This window comes from Tamandua tetradactyla, chromosome 11 (assembly GCF_023851605.1).
Source record: "Tamandua tetradactyla isolate mTamTet1 chromosome 11, mTamTet1.pri, whole genome shotgun sequence".
Classification (NCBI taxonomy): Eukaryota; Metazoa; Chordata; class Mammalia; order Pilosa; family Myrmecophagidae; genus Tamandua; species Tamandua tetradactyla.
The window spans coordinates 89,501,759-89,524,321 of NC_135337.1; the positions used below are offsets into that span (position 1 = coordinate 89,501,759).

Here is a 22,563-nt window from a genome sequence, read left to right on the forward strand (position 1 = left end):
AAACCGACTTTATCAAAATATGCAGTTCACAGATTTGTGTAAGTGAAACGTGCAGGCAAGGCTGGACCCCAGGAAGCAGGCCCCTCATCTCTCAGCTGTTTTTCTCCACACTGCTCTGAGTTCATACACAGACTCTCCTCATGTGGGCAAAATGGCTGCCAGAGCTCCAGCAAAAATCCAAGGAATGTTCTCATTGGATCACCTGCATTATGTGGCCCCCGTCTGTGGAGTTGTGAACTGGGGTGAGCCACACCTAACTATGGAATCTAAGAGTCTGGTAGAGCAAGAGATTCCCCAAGCACCGTTACCCAAAAAGAGAGCAGATGCTGGAAAGAAAGACTGATGCAAGTTCCCAGAGTGCCATGTGTTAGAAGAGCTGATGAAAAGATGCTACAAGATGCAGACAAAAGCATGAAAGGCCATCCTTCCTTCCATCCATCCATCCATCTATCCAAAATATATTTGCTGAGTGGCAGGCTCTTCCTTGGGCAAGCAAGAAAAGGTTCTTGTGCCGTGAAGCTTTCACTTGAGCCTTGTAGGATTAACTGTGGTAGGATTTGGGGACGTGGTGAGCTCCTTTGAGTGGGCCTCTGTTTCAAATAACCTTGCATCCCCACCCCACCTCCAACTCTCTTTCCATCACTCTTGGTTTCGCCTCTTCGTCTACCTGTCTCTGTTTCTCTGCCCCCTTCCCATCTTCTCTGTCTCTCTCTGGGCCTCCCTGCATGAGCGTGTGTCTCTCTCTCTCCCTGCCCCATCTCTTTCTCTCTCTGCCTCCCTCTTTCTCTCATCTCCCTTCCTTCTCTCCCTCTGGGCCCCTTGTATGTGTGCATTTGGGTATGTCACCCTCTCTCTCTTTCTCTTACCCTCCCCTGCCCCCTCTTGGCCCCCTGGGGTCCCCGCAGATGCTGAATCTCTTTGTGGCTGTCATCATGGACAACTTCGAGTACCTCACCCGAGACTCCTCCATCCTGGGCCCTCACCACCTGGATGAATACGTGCGTGTCTGGGCTGAGTACGACCCTGCGGCTTGGTAAGAAGCCATCCAGAACGCTCGGACCACAGCACCCCCTTCTCCCTGGAGCTGGAGCAGAGGCTAGTTCAGGCCCCAAACCCTGGGGAGCTGGAGAGGATCTCACGGGCGGGCAGACGTAGATCCAGAGAAAAGATGAGAACCGACATCCTTGGTTGCCATCTCTGCTCAAACCCCAGCTTTCTGGGAAATGCAGGAGGCGGGCAACCGGGAAGAGTTCTGCAGAACCCTTGTCTCCTATGAGTTATCATTCTCCCCCTCAGTGCAAAGCCTCCAGGTGGTGAGGACAAGGTTGTCCACCCAAGACCCAGAAGGGACCCTGGAGACCTTTCATCCATGGTTCTCTTCAGAGTGTGGAGAGAGGGGCTGGCCTAGCTCCCTTGGTGGACGGGGGTTGGCCGAAAGACCAGAGTGGCAGAACCCAGCTTTCACTGTACAAGGCCAGGGATACGGGACAAGTGGGGGTGGGGGTATGTGTCAACCCAGGATCCCCGGAGCCCTTGGATCTTTGTGGCCACAAAGGGAAAGCACTCTCCCATCTCCATAACACCTGGCTAAGGGCGATGGTATTTTTGAGGTGGAGGTGGGGTGTCCGCCCCACCCATGCACATGTATTGAGTGCCCACTAAGCACCAAGTTCTTGTGGGACACAAGAATCTCTGAAGCACAATCGGAGGCTCAGAGCCCACAAAATCACCAATAGGGGATTCTAGTGCAGGCTGGGCTCAGGCCCTGAGCTCCTCTTCCTCTAGCCTCTCATGGAAGTCTGCGAGGAGACAGGCCCCCTGCATTTCCGCTGCCTCAGCTAAGCTCCCCATGAGGCCACGGGACTGGGGCTTGGCACGAGGCTGGTTCCTAATTTTTCCTCTTTTGATTTTAGGTCACAGCAGTTGGATGCTGTCCCCCCATCCTCTATTCCACAAACCCCTAGTTTAGGCCACGTAGACTGTGGAAGAGGGGCGTGCAGACAGAGCCCTGGGAGAGGTGTCCCTAGCCCAGAGCTCCCACACTAACCCCGACCAGAACCTTTAGCCCCAGGCTCTAGGAACGCAGCTGGGGCCTTTGCTCATCCCAATTCTCCCTGACTCCTGCAAGCCAGGGGGTCCCCAGCTCCTGGCGCCATGAGCTCTCTGCACGTGCGGGAGCCAGGACGAACATGGCTCAAACCCATGCCTCCACTAACCCCCTCTCTTCTCCTTTCAGCGGTCGCATTCATTATAAGGATATGTACAGTTTATTGCGAGTAATATCTCCCCCTCTCGGCTTAGGCAAGAAATGTCCTCATAGGGTTGCTTGCAAGGTTTGATTTCCACTAAAACCTGCTAGCATCAATGGAATGAGTGTGGCTTGGGGTTCTTCAATATATATATTTCATATATATATATATATAAAAAACAGAGCCATCTCTCTCTCTTGCATTAAACTAGAAAACTCTCTTAGCCAACAGAATGCAGTCACGTAGACTCGATGAAGCATGGAACATATTCTCTCCGTTCCCTTCAGCCATTTCTGCTTGCTCTTAGCTGAAGCTGCCCATCCCAGGGGCTCGACCGCACCCCAAATCAGACACATCACGGGGGGGGGGGCGGGGCCGTAACTTTGCTTCAGCCCCTTCACCATTACCTCCACTCTCTTCCCCTCCTCCTGAAGCCCCCAGCCCTTCTCCTGCTGCCTCAGTTCTCCCTCCTCTCCCTCGGCCCCCTCAGAGACCAGCCTCAGCTAAACCAGAGAACTTCACCCAACTTTCAAAACAAGACTTAACGACAACAAAAACAGGGTTCCAGGTCCTCCGAAGTGAGACACCCCTCCAATCCCACCACAGCCACAGCTCAGAGTCAACACGGAACTTGACTTTTCTCTTTTCTGTCTCTCTCCCTGCTCATGAGCAGTGAAATAATAATCTTTTTTTAATTACCTTTTCTCCCATGTTTTCCCCTCTTTGCTATTTATTTGAAATACCTATTTTCTTGTTCTCTGCATCTTCCTCTATTTTTTCGACGCCTGTGGTTTTTTTGTTTTTTGGTTTTTGGTTTTGGTTTTGGTTTTGGTTTTTTGGTTTTTTTCCCCCCTCTTCTTCTTCTGTTTCTCTCCCTATTCCCCCATTTCTCGCCCTTCCTTTGGTTCTGCGTTCCCATCCCCGTTTTTTTTTTTTGTTTTCGGTGCTGCCAGGGGCCGTTTGCCTTACCCGGACATGTATCAGATGCTGAGACACATGTCCCCACCTCTGGGTCTGGGGAAGAAGTGCCCGGCCCGCGTGGCCTACAAGGTAGTCTACCTCCGCCCCGAAGCCACCGTCCAGGCACGCTGGGGATTTTTAAAGTGCTGACCGGAAACGGGCCGGCCAACTCTCTTTTTCTAGCGTTACTCTTTTTTTTTTTTTTCCTCTCTCTTTTCTTTTCTCCTCAAGTCAGTTGATTATGACCGTCCCTCGATTCTCCGCAAACACACTGTATCTGTCCTTTTGGATGATGTCTTCGTGTTTTCAGAGACTCCATTATGGCCGACACACTGGGGGGAGGGGGAGGGGAACCCCCAGGTCCCCCCCTTCGCACCTGGTCCCCCACCCTGGGCAAGGGGGAGCAAGACCCCGGCCCCGTGTCTCGACGTTTCTGTATCTTGAGTCCTGCCCCAGCCCTCCGTGCAGACACCTGAGGCTGATCTCTGACCTCGGGCCTTGGGGGAGCCGAGACCTCCCTGAGTAGCGCCCCAGAGCCCCCCCATGCCCTCCCCCCTTTCACTCCCAGCCCCTCAGTTCCCCGGAGATGCTTCCCCAGCCCCCCGCCCCTCTGCCGACCACCTCTACTCCACCCCCCAAGACATCCCAACATGCCTCTCCATTGTTTCAGAGTGGGCAGGCGGGCCGCGGCTGGACCCCTGGACCGCGGCACCCTGACACAGGCCATGCACGCTGCCTTGGAGGGGGCCTCGGGGTGGGGGCAGGGACCATGGCCGACCGGGGTGTGCATGCTGGCTGCAGGAGCAAGGGTCCTGCCGCCAGACAGCTGGGCCGGGCTGCCCTCCAGTCCCCTGCCCCGGAATCTGCCTCGGCACCCATGGACGGATGCTCTGTTCCCCTGACTCCCCCACAAGAAGTCCAGGGATGACCTTGAATCTTTCTCTCTGCTCTCCCCCACTCCCCCCAGAAATTTGCCCAAGAATCCCATTCTCCCACCCACCTCCTGTCTCGTGTGACCGCACCCCCACAACCTCGTACCACCCCCTCTGTCCTCATGTCCCACTCGTTCTGTCTGTTTTACCATATTTCCCTTCCCGGTTGAGACTGGTGCTGGGGCCAGCGGCCGGCTGCAAGGACAGCGAGCCCTGCCGGCACCTGTCCCGCCTCTCCCTAGTTTTCCCCATGACCTTTCTCTTGGGCCTCTGCTTAGCTGAGTGTGTGTGTGTGTGTGTGTGTGTGTACTGGTGCAAGACCATTATTGGTTCATAAAGTACCATTTTTACCATAAAGTACAAATTTGGAAAAGGTGCCTTCCTGCAGGACACTTTGTCAGTCGGTGCGTGGTTCTAACCCACCGAAATGAGAACAAGACACTTTCCTGTGCTCATCTGGAAAGTCATCACAGTAAATAGGCAAATTCACGATTTCTGAAACACGGAACTCTGTGTGCAGTGCACAGCTTGCACAGCTGTGCCCAACAGCCTACTCTATGTGTGTTTTTTTCTCTCCCACCTCCCTCGCTGCCCTGCTCCAATCTCCCTTTTGTGTCCCATTCTGGATTTACAGTCCCTTTCTCATCCCCAATTCTGTGTTTCCCGCTGTCTTTGTGCCTGAAGCGCCCCCATTGAGTGCAAACTTACCCTTGACCCCCATCTCTGTGCCACCTCGTTCTGGGATGGAGCCCACCCGCCCAGCATCCTCAGCCATGCTGCCAAGCACCAGAGCTCCTGCCTGGGACCCGGGGAGTCTTTTCTTCCCTGGGCCCCCGGGAACGCCCCCCCCCCGCCCCCCTTCCACTTCCTCTCCTCTGGACACACCCCCAAGATCCACTTTCCACGGAGCTATGAATGAGTCTCGAGATTCCGTCTGCATGCGCCCCTGTCTGTGCCACGCAGTGTGTGTCACAGCCTCGCTGCATGTCCGCGAGGGGCCCCCCTGCCCGCGGGGGGCTGGCCTGCCTGCTTGTCCACTGGGCTGCTTTGCAGAGGAATGATGTGATTTGTGACCACCTGGTCTGTCCTGGTCTCGGCCGAGCCGGGGGTGGGGGGTGCCCAGAGGTGGTGACCTTGGACCCTTCTGCTTGCCGCTGCATGAGCTGCTGAGAATCAGGCTTGCACTCTTTCTCTCTGGGGTCAGAACGGAACAGAGCCATCCAGAAGAACTCTGGGGTCAGGCGAGGATTTGGGCGAGGCCAGCTCTAGGGTCCAGCAGGTGGGAGAGGAAAGGGCATGGGCTCGGGAGCCTAAGAAAGCCCGCAGTGCTCTCCTTGCCCAGTCACCAAGGGGGACCAGCTGCCCCCAAGGAAAATCAGGAAATCCAAGCACTGGGACAGGTAATCGGGGGTGGGGGGTGGCGTGCGCCTTAGCCACCGCCCTCAGAGTTCTTCCTGGGGCTCTCTGGGGGGAGGGGGGGTCAGCTCGCAGTGGGACTGGGAGGGGTGCCTGGGAATGATTGCCCCCTCCCCGCCTTTGGTTTTCTGTAGAGGCTTCTACGGATGGACCTGCCGGTTGCGGATGACAACACGGTACATTTCAATTCCACACTCATGGCTCTGATCCGCACAGCCCTGGATATCAAGATTGCCAAGGGTAAGGGCAGGGATGGGAGCGAAAAAAAGGAAGGGCAACAGGGTCCCCGGAGCCTTGCAGGGGACGGCGTCTTTGGAGGGGAACCAGGGGGCAGCCAGGTGACCCTCCCTCCGTCCCCCGCCCGAAACCAGAGGAGTTGTGACGAGAGTTGAACTGAGCTGCCGGCTGTCGAAAGTAGCCAGTTAAGACAACATGACAAAGTGAAAGGAACACTTCCCCTGGGGACCCCCGCAAGCGAAGCCTGTGCCACCCCCCACCTGTGGGTGTTCCTGAAAGGTCACACGCACGTAGGATTTGGGGCAGGAACCAGACTGCTCAAGTCCCTGCTGCTCTCCCCATCTCCACTCACTCCTCTGTTCACTCGTTCAGCAAATATGGGCCTGGTGCTGTTCTAAGCACAGGGGACACGTCCAGTGGGGGGGGGGGTACACCTCCCTGAGACGATTCTGCGGTGAAGGGATGAGTTGCGGAGATACCTAGGAGGCAAGTGTCCCAGGCACAGGGATGAGCAGGTGCAAAGGCCCTGAGGCAGGGTTGGGCCCCTGCATGGGGGAGGAATGGGGTGGGGAAGGAAGCAGTGGTGGGAGGGGACAGGGAGTAGTTGAGGGAGGGGTCAGAGGTCCCACAGAGCTCTATCCCCACCAATGTCCCCTGTGAGGGTCCAGGGCAGAGTTGATTGGGTTCCTTCTGGCCTCTACGGGGAGAAATGACTGAGGAAGCCATGACCCAATGGACAGACAGGATGGCGGCTTAGACGAGGGTGGTGAGAAGTGTTCAGATTCTGGAGATTTCCAGAGTTGAGTGTTCAGGGTTGCTGACAGATGGGATATGGGGCGGGAGGGAAAGAGAGAAGCCAACCTGATGCCTGAGAGGGGAGAGAGGAGGGAGGGGCAGTTTGGGGAAGGGCAGGGTTTGGTGTCGGTGAGGCACATGGAAACACATGGAGACATGGAGTAGGGGGTGGGGGGTGGGAGGGACGCAGAGTCAGGCACTGACAGACAGGGGACTCGGCCGGCTGTCTAAAGGGAGCAGAGTCAACTGAGAAGTCCCCTGAAGACAGAGCCCAAGAGTCACTCTCCATTGTCACAGGAGACCAAGAAGGGGCAGCAGGGAGGTGAGAGGAAAACAGGGAGTGTGGGGGTCTCAGAGCCCCCCTCCCCCAGAAGGATGTTTCTGGAAAGGGGAGGTTAACATGCCATGTGGTCCCCGGAAGCCCAGGAAGATGAGGCTGAAAGTCACCGGTGGATCGTGACGGGTCATCACCAGGCAGCTTGGTGGAGGGGTCCGGAAGGAGCATGGTCACGGCCAGAATCGACCCTGGAGGCAGGGAGGAAGCAAGGTCTGGGGAGAAGAGCCGGCGGAGGGCAGGACAGGTGGTCCTGCCGAGGGCTGCGCATGGGGAGAGGGGACTGATGCTTGGGAGAGAGGTCAGGGCTCAAACCCACCGAAGCTCCTGGGAAGTTCAAGGTCAGAAAGATGGAAAGTGAGGCTCAGGGAGCTGTGTTCCTTCCAGGGTCCTGGGGTGGGGAGAGTGGGGGAAGGGGGAGTAGATGGGTAGGTGGAGAGCGGAAATCGACTGCTTCCAGTGGGACAATACAGGGAGGCAAATTGTGGGCAGGTGCTTCTAGGGCTGGGAGATGGGAAAGTGTTTGGGGAGCTGCCAAAGAGAGTGCAAGAAAAGCAAAGTGAGGCAGCAGGATGGGATGAGGACAAGGGAAGTTTCTTTCTCGCACCAAGAGTCACTGGTAAGCAGTCCAGACTTGCCTGGCAGCTCAATGCACTTCATCACTTGAGCCCCAGCTCCTGTCTGCGCCCTTGCTTTGTTTCCCTCACCTGCCTGGTGACAGGCAGGTGACAAAGCAGGAGGGGGAGGAGAATCATGTTCTCTGAGCTCCTATTTCTGACCTGTAAACCTTGGCAGGGGGCCTCATCTCTCAGATCCTCGGTCTCTGTATTTGTTAGCTAATGCTGCGGAACAAATTAGCCCAAACCTAAAACATACCCGTTTATTAGTTCCCGGTTCTGTGGGGCAGAAATCCGGGCAGGCTCGACTGAGCTCTCTGCTCAGGGTCTCACGAGACCGAAATCAAAGTGTTGGTCAGCCAGGCTCTTCTCTGAAACATCTGAGCATGAATCTGCTTCCCACTCATTCAGATATTAGCAGAATTCAATTCTTGTGACTCTGGGACTGAGGTCCCGTTTCCTTGCTGGCTGTCGACCTGGGGTTCCCCTCTGCTCCTGGAAGCCACCTCTCTCTCCTTGCACATGTCCTCCCAGAAAAGCCGCAGTGTGTCAAATCTTTGTGCTCTGACTTCCCTTCCTGCCACCAGCCAGCCAGAGGAAATGGTCTGTATTTAGAAAGCGCACCTGATTAGGGCAGGGTGGGCTGCAGGCTCTGAACTTGAGATTCACTTACATCCCTGGATCTGTGTCTGATTGAATAAACAGAATCCGGGGGGGGGAAAGCTTTAGAACACTTCCTGCACTGTCTTTTTCATCTATGAAATGGATCCCTCAGAAAAGCCGCCGTGTGGTTTATCATAGCGAAAGGACACAGGTTTAAAGGGGGTGCATGGGGCGGGGTGCAGGAGAGACCCGGCGTGAGTGGCCAGCTGTCCTCTCCCAGAGAAGTTGTGCAGATGGTGCTAAACTCCTGCAGCCACCATGTGTGACAACATCCACGGAGTACTGCCAACCTGGGAAGCTCACCCTAGCCCTGGAGTCCGTGGATTTTATCGGGGTTGGGTCATGTAGGTATGGCTGACCACCCGAGCAGCCCCTCCAAAGGGTAAGCTGATTCTACCTGGCCCAAGACCCACCTCCCTACGTCTCACTGGATTTAGCTTGGATTTTCAGTGTGGCCCAAGACGCCAGGTCCACAAAGCCACAGTTTGCAGGGGAGGCACTGCGAGGGCTTGGAGGTGACCTCCCAGGGCACAGCTGAGCTAGGCTCACGTGGTTCAGGGAAATCAGAGGGCTTGGGGACACCAATCTGAACAGCAGAGACAAAGGCAGCTGTTTTTGGAGGTATGAGTCTCGGGTAGGCGAAAAGTGAAATGCGCTTTATCTCCATCACCTCGATTTATTTTCAGTTGAACACACTGAGCTTCCTTCCCGGTGGGCAGGGGCAGGGGCGGGGCTGAGCTAACCTCCTCGTTCTCCAGACTCTTCAAAAAGCCTTGTTTGCTGGAGACCTGGGAGGGAAAAGGCAGGTCTGCTCTGCTTAGTTCTCTCTTTTCTCTCTTCTCTCTCTCTCCCCTCCCCACTGTCCCGTCCACCCCGAGACTCTCCTTCTTTGATCTGGGGAAAATTCTCCTCCCTTCACATCCCATCTTCTTCTAGAAGCCAAGTCCACACCCCTCGAGCCTCTCTTCCTGGGGCTCTGCTGTGTCCCCCTGGCCTCCCCCAGGTGACGAGGGCAGAGGTGATGCCCTGCCTGAACCCATCAGACACCCATACCATGTGCTTTGTGACTGGACCGTAGCAGATGTGATCACAGGTGCTTCGGACGTGGGACGCAGTGACACGCGGACAGAAGGAAAGGCAGGGCTTTTGTCATTTCTGGCTCCAGATGATAAAAGAAGGATCCCAGGCGGGGTGACGCAGGGGATCATACCTGGGGACAGGGTTGCAGCAAGCTGGGGTCAGGAGAGGCGGCTTAGGCCTGACTAGAGAGGCTGGGCCAGCCCGATGCCGCCTGCTCCCTTGGGCACTGGCTCATGTGGCTGATCTCGGGGCCACATTTGGGTGCCCGGTTGGGGAGTGACGGGGACTGCTGCAGAGGGGCCCCAGGAATGACAGTGGGGCTGTGACCTCAGGCACTCAGGAAGAGGGTCCGGAAACTGACCCAGGAGAGCGTTTGAAAGAAACAGGTCTTGCGCACGTCTAAATAGCCAGACCCGCGCAGATGTCCTCGAACTTCCACCAAGAGTCTGACCGACTCTGCCATGTCGTGGCAGCAGGAAACGGCCTTGGAGAAAAGATAAGTCTGAAGCTGACAAGTATCAGACATCTCAGCCCCTGCCCAGGCACCTCCCTAAAGGCCACGGGCACCCCACCGCTGTGGAAACCGTCAACTTGCCAAAACAAGAATGCCGTTTGCTGTTGTCTTCGAAAGGCCCCAGATTCGGGCTAACCCTGCGTCCCGGTTCAGGAAGGCCAGGGACAAGTGGTGGCGATGGCAGCTGTTATAGCAGGCGGGGGTCTTGGGCTGAGCGGGGCATATCACGGCCCTGGCTTTCATTCCAGACTCGGTGATACTGACCTGTTGCTCACTCTTCCCAAAGGCAGGGGTGGGGGGAGGCACAACTTCTGCCTCTAGGAGGGTCTCCCTGTGCAGTGGCCTGGAAGGTTCTGGAAGCCTTGGGAGTGAGACTTTTGACACGCTGGAGGGACGAATGCTCCAAAGGAGGAGGTTTGGGGCCACGTCGTCCAAGTTTCGCTCAGCTGAAACGGGTAGCCATGCTGGCTATGGCTCAGAGGCTGGGGAGCATCCATTGAGCACCTGCTGTGTGCACAGCCCTGTTGTGGCCGCGTGGGACGTGGGATTGAAAGACAGTTGAACATTCCTGTGGAGCCGAGGGGAAGAGGGGAAATGGGCAGTAAGCAATAAACGTGATAAGTAAAGGATGGGAGACGTTAGAAGGTGAGAAATGCGGTGGGACGGGGGAGGGCAGGGCTGGGCGCCAGCCAGGGGTCCGGGATTGAGAGAAGGGAGTTTGCCATGGAGAGTTTGATCTGGCCCCAAATACCAGTGGTCCCAAGGCTGAGCGACCCTGACCTGTCGCTTTTCTCCACCGGGAACGGGAAACAGCAGGCAAATAAGGCATAAAGAGAAAGTGGCTTTTAAAAAGTCACTTGAACAGGAATTGTCATGTTCTCTTCTGTCCCTACCTTGGTGACTCTCTCTGAGAAGGGGCCACAGCGACCCCAGATTTAGGGATAATTAGGAGATGTAACTGCTGACGGCATCTGCTTCCCACGAGCAAAGGAATATACGTTTTAAGTTGGTTCAAGGTCTTGCCACCCCCAGCCACGCAGGGGGTTTTCTGAAGTGTGTGTCCCACAGTGGCTTTGACCTCCCGACCTGAGGCCAGGCCCATGGAAGGGGAAGTTCGTGGCCGGGTCACCTCCCAGGGGGCAGCCCAGGCTCCGGGACCACAGCTCCTGCCCCTTCAGAGCCCCCAGCCACAGGAGGAGAGAAGATGGAGCCCGCTGTGCAGTCTGCCCCCTAGCGGAGGAGACAAGGACAACAAGGTGGGGTAATAAGGACAGAGCAGGCACATTAGGCAGGAGAATGGCGTAGGTAACGGGGGCGTTGTTTTAGCGAGGGGGTCAGTTCGGCAAAAAGACAGCTCGGATAGAAGGTCTGAGCAGAGACCTGCAGGAGGTGAGGGAGGGAGCCATGTAGATACTTATAGAAAGAAAGGTTCTTTGCTAAGGAAGTAGCCCGTGCAAAGGCCCTGAGGCAGGACTGTGCCCCATTTCTTTGAGGAGCAGCAAGCAGCCAGTGTGGCTGGGAAAGAGCAAGCAAGGGACAGATTGGAGGGGAATGAGAGCAGGTCGGTGCAGGGCCTGGTGGGCCACTGGGAAGACTTGAGCTTTGGTTCTGAGTGAGGTGGGAGCCATGGAAGGTTCTGGGGAGAGGAGGGACATGCCCTGACTCAGGTGCTCACCAGTGCCCTCTGGCTGGCGATGGAGGGCACGAACTATGGGAGACAGAAGAGCAGAGAGGAGGCAACTGCAGTTGTCCACGCAAGCGGGAAAGGAAGGCAGAACAACTCAGCTCCCATTGCCTCAGTACCTCCACTTCAGAATCAGAGTCAAGCTTTACCTGTGCATTAGCAAAAAGGCCTTTCCAAAGGCATTTTCCCACAAACAGAGACATCTCTCTCCAGAGCCCCACGGGGATAGAGGTGCAGAGGCTTTTGGGCTTTGAAGAGCACCTGGCAGACCAAAAGCTTTTAACCCCTATCTGCTGAGAAGACACCAGGGCAGCCCCAGGGTGGGGGCTGGGAAATGGAGGAGCGGGGCGTGGGGGCGTGGAGGTGTGCTTGGTATGACCATGCTGCCTGTGAAATTATGGAAATACTTTGGTACTGGTTATAGACAGCCTCTGCATGAGGCCCTTGGGTGCCCTGTCCTTCCCACCTCCCCAGTCCAGCAATGACAGGGTTAATATCTGGCCCCAACAGAGAGTCTTCAGGCCCCTTGCTCTAGCTCTGGAGTCTGATGCAGGCTGCAGATAACCAGGTCCTGGGGTCAGAAGGAGATGACAGGGGGGTCGGGGGGGCAGGCTGGTGTATTAGTCAGGACAGGCGAGGTTATGCTGCCATAACAAACAACCCCAAGGTCTCGGTGGCTCACACCGAAAAGTTTGCTTCTCGCCCCTGTAATGGGTCCCTCATGGGTCGGAAAGGGGGTTTCGTTGGTGAGGGTGACTCAGAGACCGGACAGGGCAGCCACTGTCTGTAACGTCACCACCTGCCGTGCCCCAGGCCCCGGGGTGGCCCATCCATCTGCTCACTGGCATAAGCTCCTTGCACGGGCAAGCGCTGTCCCACAGCTGTATGCATGTCCATCACTCTGTCCCAGCAACCCAGGGAGGCAGGTATATATCTCAACGATGGGGAAACAAGAGGCAGGGGAGGCGGAGCAACCTGCCCGAATCACCCCTGGGTAACTGGGCTGGGTGGCCCCACCCAGTGCTGGAAACCAAGTCCAGAGTCCACGTGGCCACCCCACCGAGACCTCCGTGGTGGCCTGGCTGGGGAAGGGGGGGGTGCTGGCCTTGTGGCAGGTGGTCAGGGCCTGCTCTGTGCCCCTGTTGCAGGTGGCGCCGACAAACAGCAGATGGACGCCGAGCTGCGGAAGGAGATGATGGCAATTTGGCCCAACCTGTCCCAAAAAACACTGGACCTGCTGGTCACACCTCACAAGTGTAAGAGCTGAGGCAGTCGGCCCTCGCTCGGGAAGGGAGGGGTCTGGGGAGGGACGGGCGTGGCGAGCTCAGCCTGTGTCCCCAGCCACAGACCTGACGGTGGGAAAGATCTACGCCGCCATGATGATCATGGAATACTACAGGCAAAGCAAAACCAAGAAGCTGCAGGCCATGCGCGAGGAACAGGTATGGCCAGCGCAACCCCTGGGAGACACGGGGCACCCCGGTCACCAGGGTGACCAACCAGGTCAGAGGGGTGCAGCCGAGCCCCAGGACACGTCGCTGAGAAGTGGCATCGTGTTAAAGGGACATACTCTGCATCCATTCATCCGCTCGGCCAATACTTGAGTGTACACTTCACACCAGGCACTGTGCTAAGTCTTGTGAGCAAGACAGTTCCAAGTCCCTGCCCTTGTGATGTGGGCATTCAAATGCAGAGAACCCCCCGCCATGACCAGACATGGCTAGGTGACAAGGCACACCCAGAAGGCTTAAGCATCCTGGGAAAAATCCAGCAGAATAAGGAGGAGAAAGAATACCATTTGAAATGGGTAGTCAAGGGTGCTTCCTGGAGGAGGTGATGCTTGAATGAAGACTTGAAGGAAGAGGGGAGAGGAGGGGGCCTAGTGGATATCTGGGGGAAAAGGAGGGATCCAGGCTGAGGACCCAGCCCATGCAAAGGCCCTGAGGCTGAACCACGCCTGTTGACTTTGGGGAACAGGGAGGCGGTTATTGTGGCTGGAATAAAGTGAGCAAGGAGGAGAGGGGCTGGAGGGGAGAGCAGAGAGGTGACAGGGCAGACAATGCAGGGCCGAGTGGGCCACAGACACGACGTGGACTTTTGCTCCCAGTTAGGTGGGAGCCATGAAGGGTTCTGGAGAGAGGAGGGACAGGCCTCCACTGAGGCGCTCATGGATGCCCTATGGCTGCTGTAGGGGGGATAGACTAAGAAGGGGGAGGGCAGGCTGGGGGCTGGGCCAGGCGGGGGTCTTGGGCATCTCCCCCCACGCAGCGGAGCTCTGTTCCCACTGTTGTCTGCATCCCACCTCCCCACCTCACCCTCCAGAACCGGACTCCGCTCATGTTCCAGCGCATGGAGCCCCCGTCTCCCACGCAGGAGGGCGGGCCCGGCCAGAACGCGCTCCCCTCCACGCAGCTGGACCCTGGAGGTGGACTGTGAGTGTTGCTTGGGCTGTGGGGGGCGGGGGGGTTGGTTATGGGGGCGCCCCCCCCAGCGCCCATGACCATCCTGTCCCCCAGGATGGCTCAGGACGGCGGCATCAAGGAGAGCCCGTCCTGGATGACCCAGCGGGCCCAGGAGATGTTCCAGAAGACAGGCACGTGGAGCCCCGAGCGGGGCCCTCCCGCCGACGGGCCCGACAGCCAGGCCCACGCGCAGGTGCCTCCACCCTAACCCTCCCCCCACCACGCACCCTGCCATTCCCAGGGCCCGTCCAGGAGGGGGGCCCCCCACCCCTGCAGACACCCCCCAAGCCGGACCCCGGGGCTCACCTGGCCTCGCCCCCCTGCCCCGCAGTCTGTGGAGCTGCGCGACATGGGCCACGACGGCTACTCCGACAGTGAGCGCTACCTCCCCACGGAAGGCCAGACCCGGGCCGCCTCCATGCCCCGCCTCCCCGCCGAGAACCAGGTGAGGGGCTTTCACCGAACCCGCCCCCACCCCCCGGGGGGACCCCCCCACCCCTACCCTGCGCCTCTCAGGGCAGCTCCTGCCTCCAGGCCCACCCCTCCACCCCCACCCCCCCCCACCCCGCCCCACGTCCTCAGCTGCAGCCGCCCACCTGCCCCCCCTGCAGCCCCTGGAGGTCTCGCCCTTAGCCCCTCACCCCCCACGGCTGAGTAGGGTGCAGAGTCCAGGAGGAGCTGGGGGCGGGGATCGCTGCCCTGTCTGGGGGTGCCGAGGTGGGGGGGGATGCGGGAGGGGGCTTGGCAGGCCCAAGTGAGGGCTACAATCAAGAACCCCCTCTTTACACATGCAAACACATGCATACCCACCCTCACTCGTGCACACATGCACATGCCACTCCCGGGAAGTTGACCTGGTAGTGGAGTCTGGGGGGGGCCTGGGGGCAGCCAGGTTTCGTATTTCCTGTCTGGTCTCTGTGGGGGCGCTGGGGTGGGGCCGGGGAGGTGGGAGGAGGGCGGTGCCTGGCGCCGGTCTGTGCGTGGCTGCTTTCCCCAGCTGCAGGGGTCTACCTGGCCAAGGGGGGAGAGGGAGGAGAGGCCGGAGATCATCCCGGCCCAGGCCCCCCGGTACAGAGTCACCAGAAGCCAGAGGCAGGGAGCTCATGGGCCCGCCGGCCACCCAGAGTTGCAGGGAAGAGAGGAGGGGGCTCGGGTGTGGGGCATGGCTGGCTGTGGTGAGCTTCCTGTGGGTGTTTTCGTGGCGTCTGCGTGGGGAGGAGGCTGCGCTGTCCCTGGGGAGAGCCGGGGTCACCCTAGGACCTGCCTGGCCTCTGGCTGCTGTGAAGTGGGGAGCCTGCATGTGGCTACCCCGTCCCACTGGGCCAGTCCACTTCTGTCCAGCTGAGCTGCTGGGCCCTGGAGAGGTCCAGTGGTAACTTTAGCTGAGCCCCATGCCCAACTCCTCCCGCCAGGGGTTGCGAGGGGGTGGGGGGGTGTTGAACCCTGCTGATACCCATGACCCGGAAACTTTAAGGGCCAGCCTTGGGCAGATAGGGCTGGGGGCCGGGGTGGGGACGCATTGCATGAAGCAGAGCCCAGGGCTGCTGGCCTGTGGCAGAGCTTCCCATCTGTAGGTCTCGTGCCGCTGCCATCTGTCTGTCTGTGTCTCCTTGTCTGTCTCCTCTGCTGCTGGAGCCCATGCCAGCCCCCCAACCCTCCACTCCCCCCATCCACTGGGGCCTTTAATCTCTCTCTTCTTCCTTACTCCCCAGTCCCGCTTCTCAGGTCCCTCTCTCCCCACCCTGGCACTCCCTCCACACCACCACCTCCTGACCGGCCCTTTTGGCTTTTATATTTATTTTCTTCTTTCTGTTTTTTCTGTGTGCACCATCCCGTGGGGCTGTGACAGAGGAGAAGGGGCCGGCCACGTGGGAATAACCTCAGTGTAGGTACCGCGCCCGCCCGCTGCCCGGCTCGGCTCCGGCCCCCTCTTCTTCCCCACCCCCCCTCGTGGCAGTCCTGTCGCCCCTCCCCCTCCCCGGACCCCACCCTGTCTTTGCAGACCACATCCTCCTGCGTGTAGCCCCCTCCTCGTGTGTTGTGTCCTCTGTGTATGCCCTGGCAGGGTCTCCCACCCCATCCCACCCCACCTCCCCTCTCTTCAGAGCCCCCCCAATCCAGGTAGGGACCGTGTCCCCAGAGCTTAACCTGCTGGCCCCACCTGCACCTCTTTTATGGGGTTCCCCTGACACAGCCTCGCACCTCTGGGCCGTCTGTCCCTGCAGCCCCGAGTTCCTTAAAATCTTGCCTTGGGCAGTGCCACCGGCAGCTCAGCCAGGCCAGCTCCTGGGGAGCGGTTGTGCTCCCTCTACATGCTACAGGACATCGCAGGCCCCCTCCCTCCTGGGCTCCGCCAGGGAAGTGTAGCACATTTAGGGTCCTGGGCTGCAGGCCAAGGAGAAGAGAAGATCCTGGGGCCCCCAATGCCAGGGCAGGCCCCCAGGAACTCCTTGGCTGGGCCGGGCAATGGGGGTCGAAGGTCTGTGTGGTCAGAAAAGCCCTGACCCCAGCGGGCCAAGAAGGACTCGGTGCCAAGGATCCTGGGAGGTGGGGGCCTTATGCCTGACAACCATGGGAGACAAAAGCTTCTTGACAGGGACAAGACCCAGTGAGAGGGGCACCCAGCTCTGTGCCCTGGACTGGGGGGGGGGGGGGCGCAGCTCACAAGGACATCCACTTCCCATCAGCTGGCCAGCCTGTCCCTGGGGTGGTCCCAGGACGGGCCTTCGAGGGACCGTGGGCCTGCAGCCCCCAGGCCTCCCTCCTTGCAGCGGGGCAGGGGGCTGACTGCGTCAGGATCGGAGGCGCCCCCGCTGCAACCCCGGCCCCCGGGCTCGAGCATGCCTCCTGACGCGCAGCCCGCCCCCTGTGCCCCCGCCCGCCCCCCCCCAGACCATCTCAGACACCAGCCCCATGAAGCGCTCGGCCTCCGTGCTGGGCCCCAAGGCCCGGCGGCTGGACGACTACTCGCTGGAGCGGGTCCCGCCCGAGGAGAACCAGCGGCACCACCAGCGGCGCCGCGAGCGCGCCCACCGCGCCTCCGAGCGCTCCCTGGGCCGCTACACCGACGTGGACACAGGTGGGCTGGCCCACTGAGAGCCTGGGGCCCCGGAAAGCTCTAAAAGGGTCAGAGGAGGGCCGAGGCGAGGAGCCACATCCCACAGACCGGGGGGCGGCTTAAACTACCCCAGTTGGCGGGCTCGGGGGTTTTGGAGGCTGGGTGTCCAGACTCAGGGTGGCCCAAGATCCCGCGTGCTTCCCGCACCCACCCTCCCTTCACGGCTGTCTGTCTGTCTGACCCCGGCCCAGGCTTGGGGACAGACCTGAGCGTGACCACCCAGTCGGGGGACCTTCCGTCGAAAGAGCGGGAGCAGGAGCGGGGCCGGCCCAAGGACCGGAAGTACCGGCACCACCACCACCACCACCACCACCCGCCGCCCCCCGACAAGGAGCGCTACCGCCACGAGCACGGCCGCGCCCGGGCCAGGGAGCGCGACCAGCGCTGGCCCCGCTCGCCCAGCGAGGGTCGCGAGCACATGATGCACCGGCAGGTGGGTGAGGGGGCTGGAGCGGGGGGGGGGGGGGGGGGCGGGGCAGGGCCGAGGGGGTGACGAGGGGGGGGGGGGGGCGGGGCAGGGCCGAGGGGGTGACGAGGAGGGGGAGGGCCCCCCACCCTCAGAAGCCCCCCCATGACCCCCCCACCCCATCCCCCACCCTCACCAGCAGCAACAGCAGCCCTGACCGCCCCCCACCGGGGAACCCCCAGCCCTGCTACCCACACCACGGGGCGGGGGTGAGTCCCCGGGTCGCTGCTCCCCTGTCAACTCCGCCCCGCCCCCCCACCTCCTCCAGCTCCCCCCACCCACCTCCCGCCCCCGCAGCTGCTTCCTCTTTGGTTGTGAAATCACGTTTGAGTTTCTGGACAGCGCCTGCCTCGGCGGTCCCTTTACGACTCATGCCCCGCGCTGCCCCGCTGTCTTTTGCTTTCCTTTAACCTCAGCTTCCCTTTTCGTTTCGATTTTGATTTATGTCCTCCGGGCGCCTGTGAGTAATTTTGGAAACTTCTGCTATTTTAACCCCGAAACTTACAAAACTCCATTTCTCATTTCTCTTTTCACTTTCTGTTGGTTTTTTGACTCCCCACCCCGTCCTTGTCTCTCTCTCTCTCTCTCACTCCCTCCCCCCACCCCGTCTCTCCTAACACCCCCACCTCCCACCCCCACCCCCGTGGCTGTGGCTTTTTTTATTTTTCCCCCTTTATTTCCATTCCAATGTCCTGTGTCCCTTCCCGTCCCCTCCTTTGGTTTCCCTTCGCTCCCTCTCTCCGCCCCCTCGTCTTCCCGTCTCCTTCTGGTCGATTTGGTTGCATCTTTTGTTTTGATTTCCTTTGTTTCAATTTTCGTGTAGGGCAGTAGTTCCGTAAGTGGAAGCCCAGTGCCCTCAACATCTGGTACCAGCACTCCGCGGCGGGGGCGCCGCCAGCTCCCCCAGACCCCCTCCACCCCCCGGCCACACGTGTCCTATTCCCCCGTGATCCGTAAGGCCGGCGGCCCGGGTCCCGCGCAGCAGCAGCAACAGCAGCAGCAGCCGGCGGCGGCGGTGGCCGGGCGGCCGGGCAGGGCAGTCCCCGGCGGCCCCCGGCGGTACCCGGGCCCCGAGCCCCCGACCGGGGAGCGGCCGCCCGCGGGGGGCCACGGCAGCAGCCGCTCGCCGGGGATGGAGCGCCGGGCCCCGGGGCCGGTCCGCAGCGAGTCGCCCCGGGCCTGTCGCCACGGGGGGCCGCGGTGGCCGCCGGCGCCCGGTCCGCACGCGCCCGAGGGGCCCCGGCACCACGGCTACTTCCACGACTACGGCGGCGGCCCCGCGGACGGCCCGGGCAGCGCGGGCGAGGAGGCCGCGCCCTACGAGGGGCCGCCCCCCGTGCGCCACGTGGCGCCGGGCGCCGGGCGCTCGCCCAGGACTCCCCGGGCGGCCGGGCCCGCCTGCGCCTCGCCCTCCCGGCACGGCCGGCGGCTCCCCAACGGCTACTATGCGGCCCACGGACTGGCCCGGCCGCGCGGCCCGGGCGCCCGGAGGGGGCCCCACGAACCCTACAGCGAGACCGACGACGACGACTGGTGCTAAGCGCGGGCGTGGCCGGCCCCCGCGTGGCCCCCCGACCCCCCGCGCACCCCACGCACACGCTCCCCCCGACCCCCACCGCGGGGAGGGGGCGCAGGGCGCGGCCACCCGCCGAGCGGGGAGGGGTCGGGGAGGGGGGCGGGCGGGGGAGGGCCCGGGACGGAACCGGCCGGGAAGAGCCCCCCGTGTGCCCAGCGACAGCGCCGGGGCAGCCCGCGGAGACCGTCGCCCGGGAGAAAAAAACAAAAGAAAAAGCGACGTGGCCCCCCCACCCCGGCCCGCCCTCCCCACCCCGGCCCCCACCCCCACCCCGGCCTCCCGAAGGCACCACGGGGAGCCTCTGGGGGCAGAGAGACCACACTGGCCAAGGGATTCGAAATAACTCAGCCATTTTTGGAGAACTTTGGGGAACATGAAAAAAAAAATTTAAAAAAAAAAACATTTTTAAAAGAAAAAAAAAAGGGGGGAAAAATAGCTTCTATTGATGAGTTTTATCATCTCAATTGAATCTTTCCTTTCCCTGGTGACCGCGTGTGGTGAAAAAGCCGGAAGCAAAGGGGAGACCTCCCCACACAGCCCCCCACCAGATTCCCATCCACGCCCCACTTTCTCAGACACACACAGGAGTGCTTGCTGGTTATACCAAACCCTACTATTACTGCCTGCAGAAATCAACTTTAAAAAGAAATACTAATAAACAGTTTTAAAAAAAAAAAGGACAAAAAAATTAATGATTGAGAAAAGAAGCATTTTTTTCTGACATTTGGTCCTGCTTGAAATAACAAAAGAAAAAAAAAAAACCACCACCGATTCCTTTGCTTCTTTTTTCCTCTTTCCTACCTTGTTTGAAAACTGTGGGCTTGGGACTGTGAATTATTGCATGACATTAAAAAAAAAGAAGAAAAAAAAATAATAAAAAGTTGAATCAAAGGGCTTTTGGATTGGAGTGGTCTTTGGCCCTTGGAAAAGGGCCTCCAGGGTCCCTTAGGCGATTGTGGAAGGAGATGCTTTGTTGGCTTCTGGAAGAAGTGTTTAAAAGTGGCTAAGGATGGGAAAGCTGTAGTTCGCCGTGCACGGCCCGTTTGCTTCTGGCAATGTCTGGGTGTCACCTGGGACGAGTTCTTCCCCTCAAAAAGCTCATGGACCTGAGGCCGAAGTCCAGGGAGCCTAATCGCCTTAACTGGCTCCAGAAAGCCAAAGAACTAAGCAAGTCCTGACCAGCTGTTCTGGTTGGGGGCAGGCCACCCACCCTACTCCCTCTCCTCGCCCCATTCCTGGGGCTCCCAGATCCACATAACAGCTGCCAACGCGGATGACCAAAGGAAAGACCCCAGCAAGGACCTGTGATGCCATGCAACGTTAGCAAAATCGCCTATTAGAACCACACTGTGGGAACTGCCAAAAAAAGCCCTGCGAGGACCCCACCTGGGAAGGGTTTCCCACAGTGGAAGGAGAGTCCTGCGCCAGGCTCGGCCTCTGACACCTCTTATCCTGCCCCTTGTAGCTGATTCCAAGGGGCTCTGCCCCGTGTCCTGGTGGCACAGACTTTCTTGAGATGCCCCTAAATTATCTGAAACTAGTAAGGGGTTCTCAAGGTCCAGCGAGCAGCCCATGGGTGGCAGGGGCTGGTCATGACCCACCTAAGGTTACGGCAGCACATCTAAGGAGAAGGGGAGCTCTTATGGAAGCATGCGTGTGCGTGTGTGCCTGTGTGCTTGTGTGCGTGCACACACACTCAGACTCAGAGGCTAGCGAGATGGGAACTTGAGCTGCTCCTTCCTGGTCACAGGGACGTGCCCTCTCATTGCATTGGCATACTGAATTTAATCCTCACAAATAGCTCTTTGAAATAGTACTATTCTCATATTCCAGTTTCCATTTAATAGGAAAACGGAGACACAGAGAGGTTAAGTCACTTGCCTAAAGTCACACAGCCTAAAATGCAGCCCATGCACCCTATCTCCAGGCTTCCAGAAGCTAGCCTGGCGGTGAAGGTTTAAAGAGGACCACTGTCCTGCTGCCACTCCCAGATCCTCAGCTCCCTGCCTGTGGCCAGAAAACTGTAGCAAGTCAGGGCGAAAGTCCTTCCTTTGGCTGGAAATAGCAGCTCCTGGATCTTTCAAGCAAGGACTTCAGAGAACCCCAGAAAATCTGCAGAAAACAAGAGGAGGGAAAGTCAAGGTGCTGTTACCAGAAGAAGGGGGATCAGAGGCCAGGAAGGCAGAGAATAAACACAGGTGTCCATCACACCCCAATTTTTAGACTGGTCATCAGACCCTGAGGGGTTTGCCACTGCCACCCCTGGTCCCGTACACCTCCTGTCTTCTAGCTCAGTTCTAGTAGCGCTGGCTGTGTGACTTTAGGCAAGTGACTTAACCTCTCTGTGTCTCCGTTTTCCTATTAAATGGAAACTGGAATATGAGAATAGTACTATTTCAAAGAGCTATTTGTGAGGATTAAATGCAGTATTCCACATCAGGGCAGACAAACTTTTTCTTAAAAGGCCAAGAGTAAATATGCCAATGATACATAAGCAGGTGTGCACAGCTGTGCGACAATAAAACTTTATTTATGAAAGCAAGCAGAGGGCCAGATTTGGCCCCCATCTCTACATCAGGGATTCTCAAACCATTTGGTCACAGTCCCCCCTTTACATCTTAAACATTTCTGAGGACCCCAAAGAGCTGAATGTGTGGGGGTTATAAAAACCAACACTTACCACTTAGAAATTAAAACCCGGAAGTTTGTGTTGATTTTTTAAAACCATTTATTAGTTTTTAAATAACCATCGGCAATGAGCCATGATCACAGATATTATTTTTAAATGAGAAATCACCATATTTTCAAGGAACTATTTCCTGAGAAGAGTGACACAGGCATTTTTGCATCTCTCTTTAATGCCGGTTTAGAAGACGGTTGGATTTTCAAATTGGATTCGTCTGCATTCACACGTTGCAATGTCTCATGTCAGGTAGCTTCTGGAAAATTCTGCCGTTCATACGTGAAAGAAGGAAAACAATCTCAGCAAAGAACATCAGTGTGTTATGATAAAAATAGTTGCAAGGGGCTCAGCAGCTCCAAGGGTCTCCGAACTCTTCTGAGAATTGCTATTTTTAGAACAATTACCTAGGGCAGAGGAGGCCAAAGTACACTGGATGGCAGGACGAGAAGAGTCCACCCCATAAAAAACAGAGGTGAGGAAGTGACAAGGCCAACAAAAAACTAAGAGATTTCACTTCCAAACCAGCCTTCTCTGTCAACTTCTAAAGAATCTGCCTGTCTTCCTCTGTGTCCTGGGGTTGCCATAACAAAGTGCCACCAGCTGATGCCTTCAAACAACTGAAATTTCTGGAAATCAAGGCGAGGGCAAGTCCGGGCTCCCTCTGACACCTAGAGGGGAGGCTGCTTCTGGCTTCTGGGAGCCAGCAGGCCTTGGACTACCCCGCCTCCCTTGGAACATGCAACATCCCATCTCTGTCAGCACATGGCTATTCCCCCC

General features: G+C 58.4%; 1 protein-coding gene across 1 annotated transcript in view; it reads left to right on the top strand.

The window, feature by feature from the left end:
- The window catches only part of CACNA1A (calcium voltage-gated channel subunit alpha1 A), a 303,811-nt gene extending 283,600 nt beyond the window's left edge, over positions 1 to 20,211 (top strand). Inside the window, 15 exon segments of the mRNA XM_077119400.1 lie at positions 906 to 1,033; positions 3,203 to 3,299; positions 5,692 to 5,797; positions 12,630 to 12,737; positions 12,823 to 12,923; positions 13,804 to 13,913; positions 13,998 to 14,136; positions 14,275 to 14,388; positions 15,793 to 15,828; positions 16,836 to 17,022; positions 17,253 to 17,494; positions 18,351 to 18,587; positions 18,589 to 19,232; positions 19,389 to 19,407; positions 19,409 to 20,211. Of these exon segments, the coding sequence (XP_076975515.1) occupies positions 906 to 1,033; positions 3,203 to 3,299; positions 5,692 to 5,797; positions 12,630 to 12,737; positions 12,823 to 12,923; positions 13,804 to 13,913; positions 13,998 to 14,136; positions 14,275 to 14,388; positions 15,793 to 15,828; positions 16,836 to 17,022; positions 17,253 to 17,494; positions 18,351 to 18,587; positions 18,589 to 19,232; positions 19,389 to 19,407; positions 19,409 to 19,480 (2,340 nt within the window). The 3' untranslated portion in view covers positions 19,481 to 20,211.
- Positions 20,212 to 22,563: the final 2,352 nt, after the last annotated feature.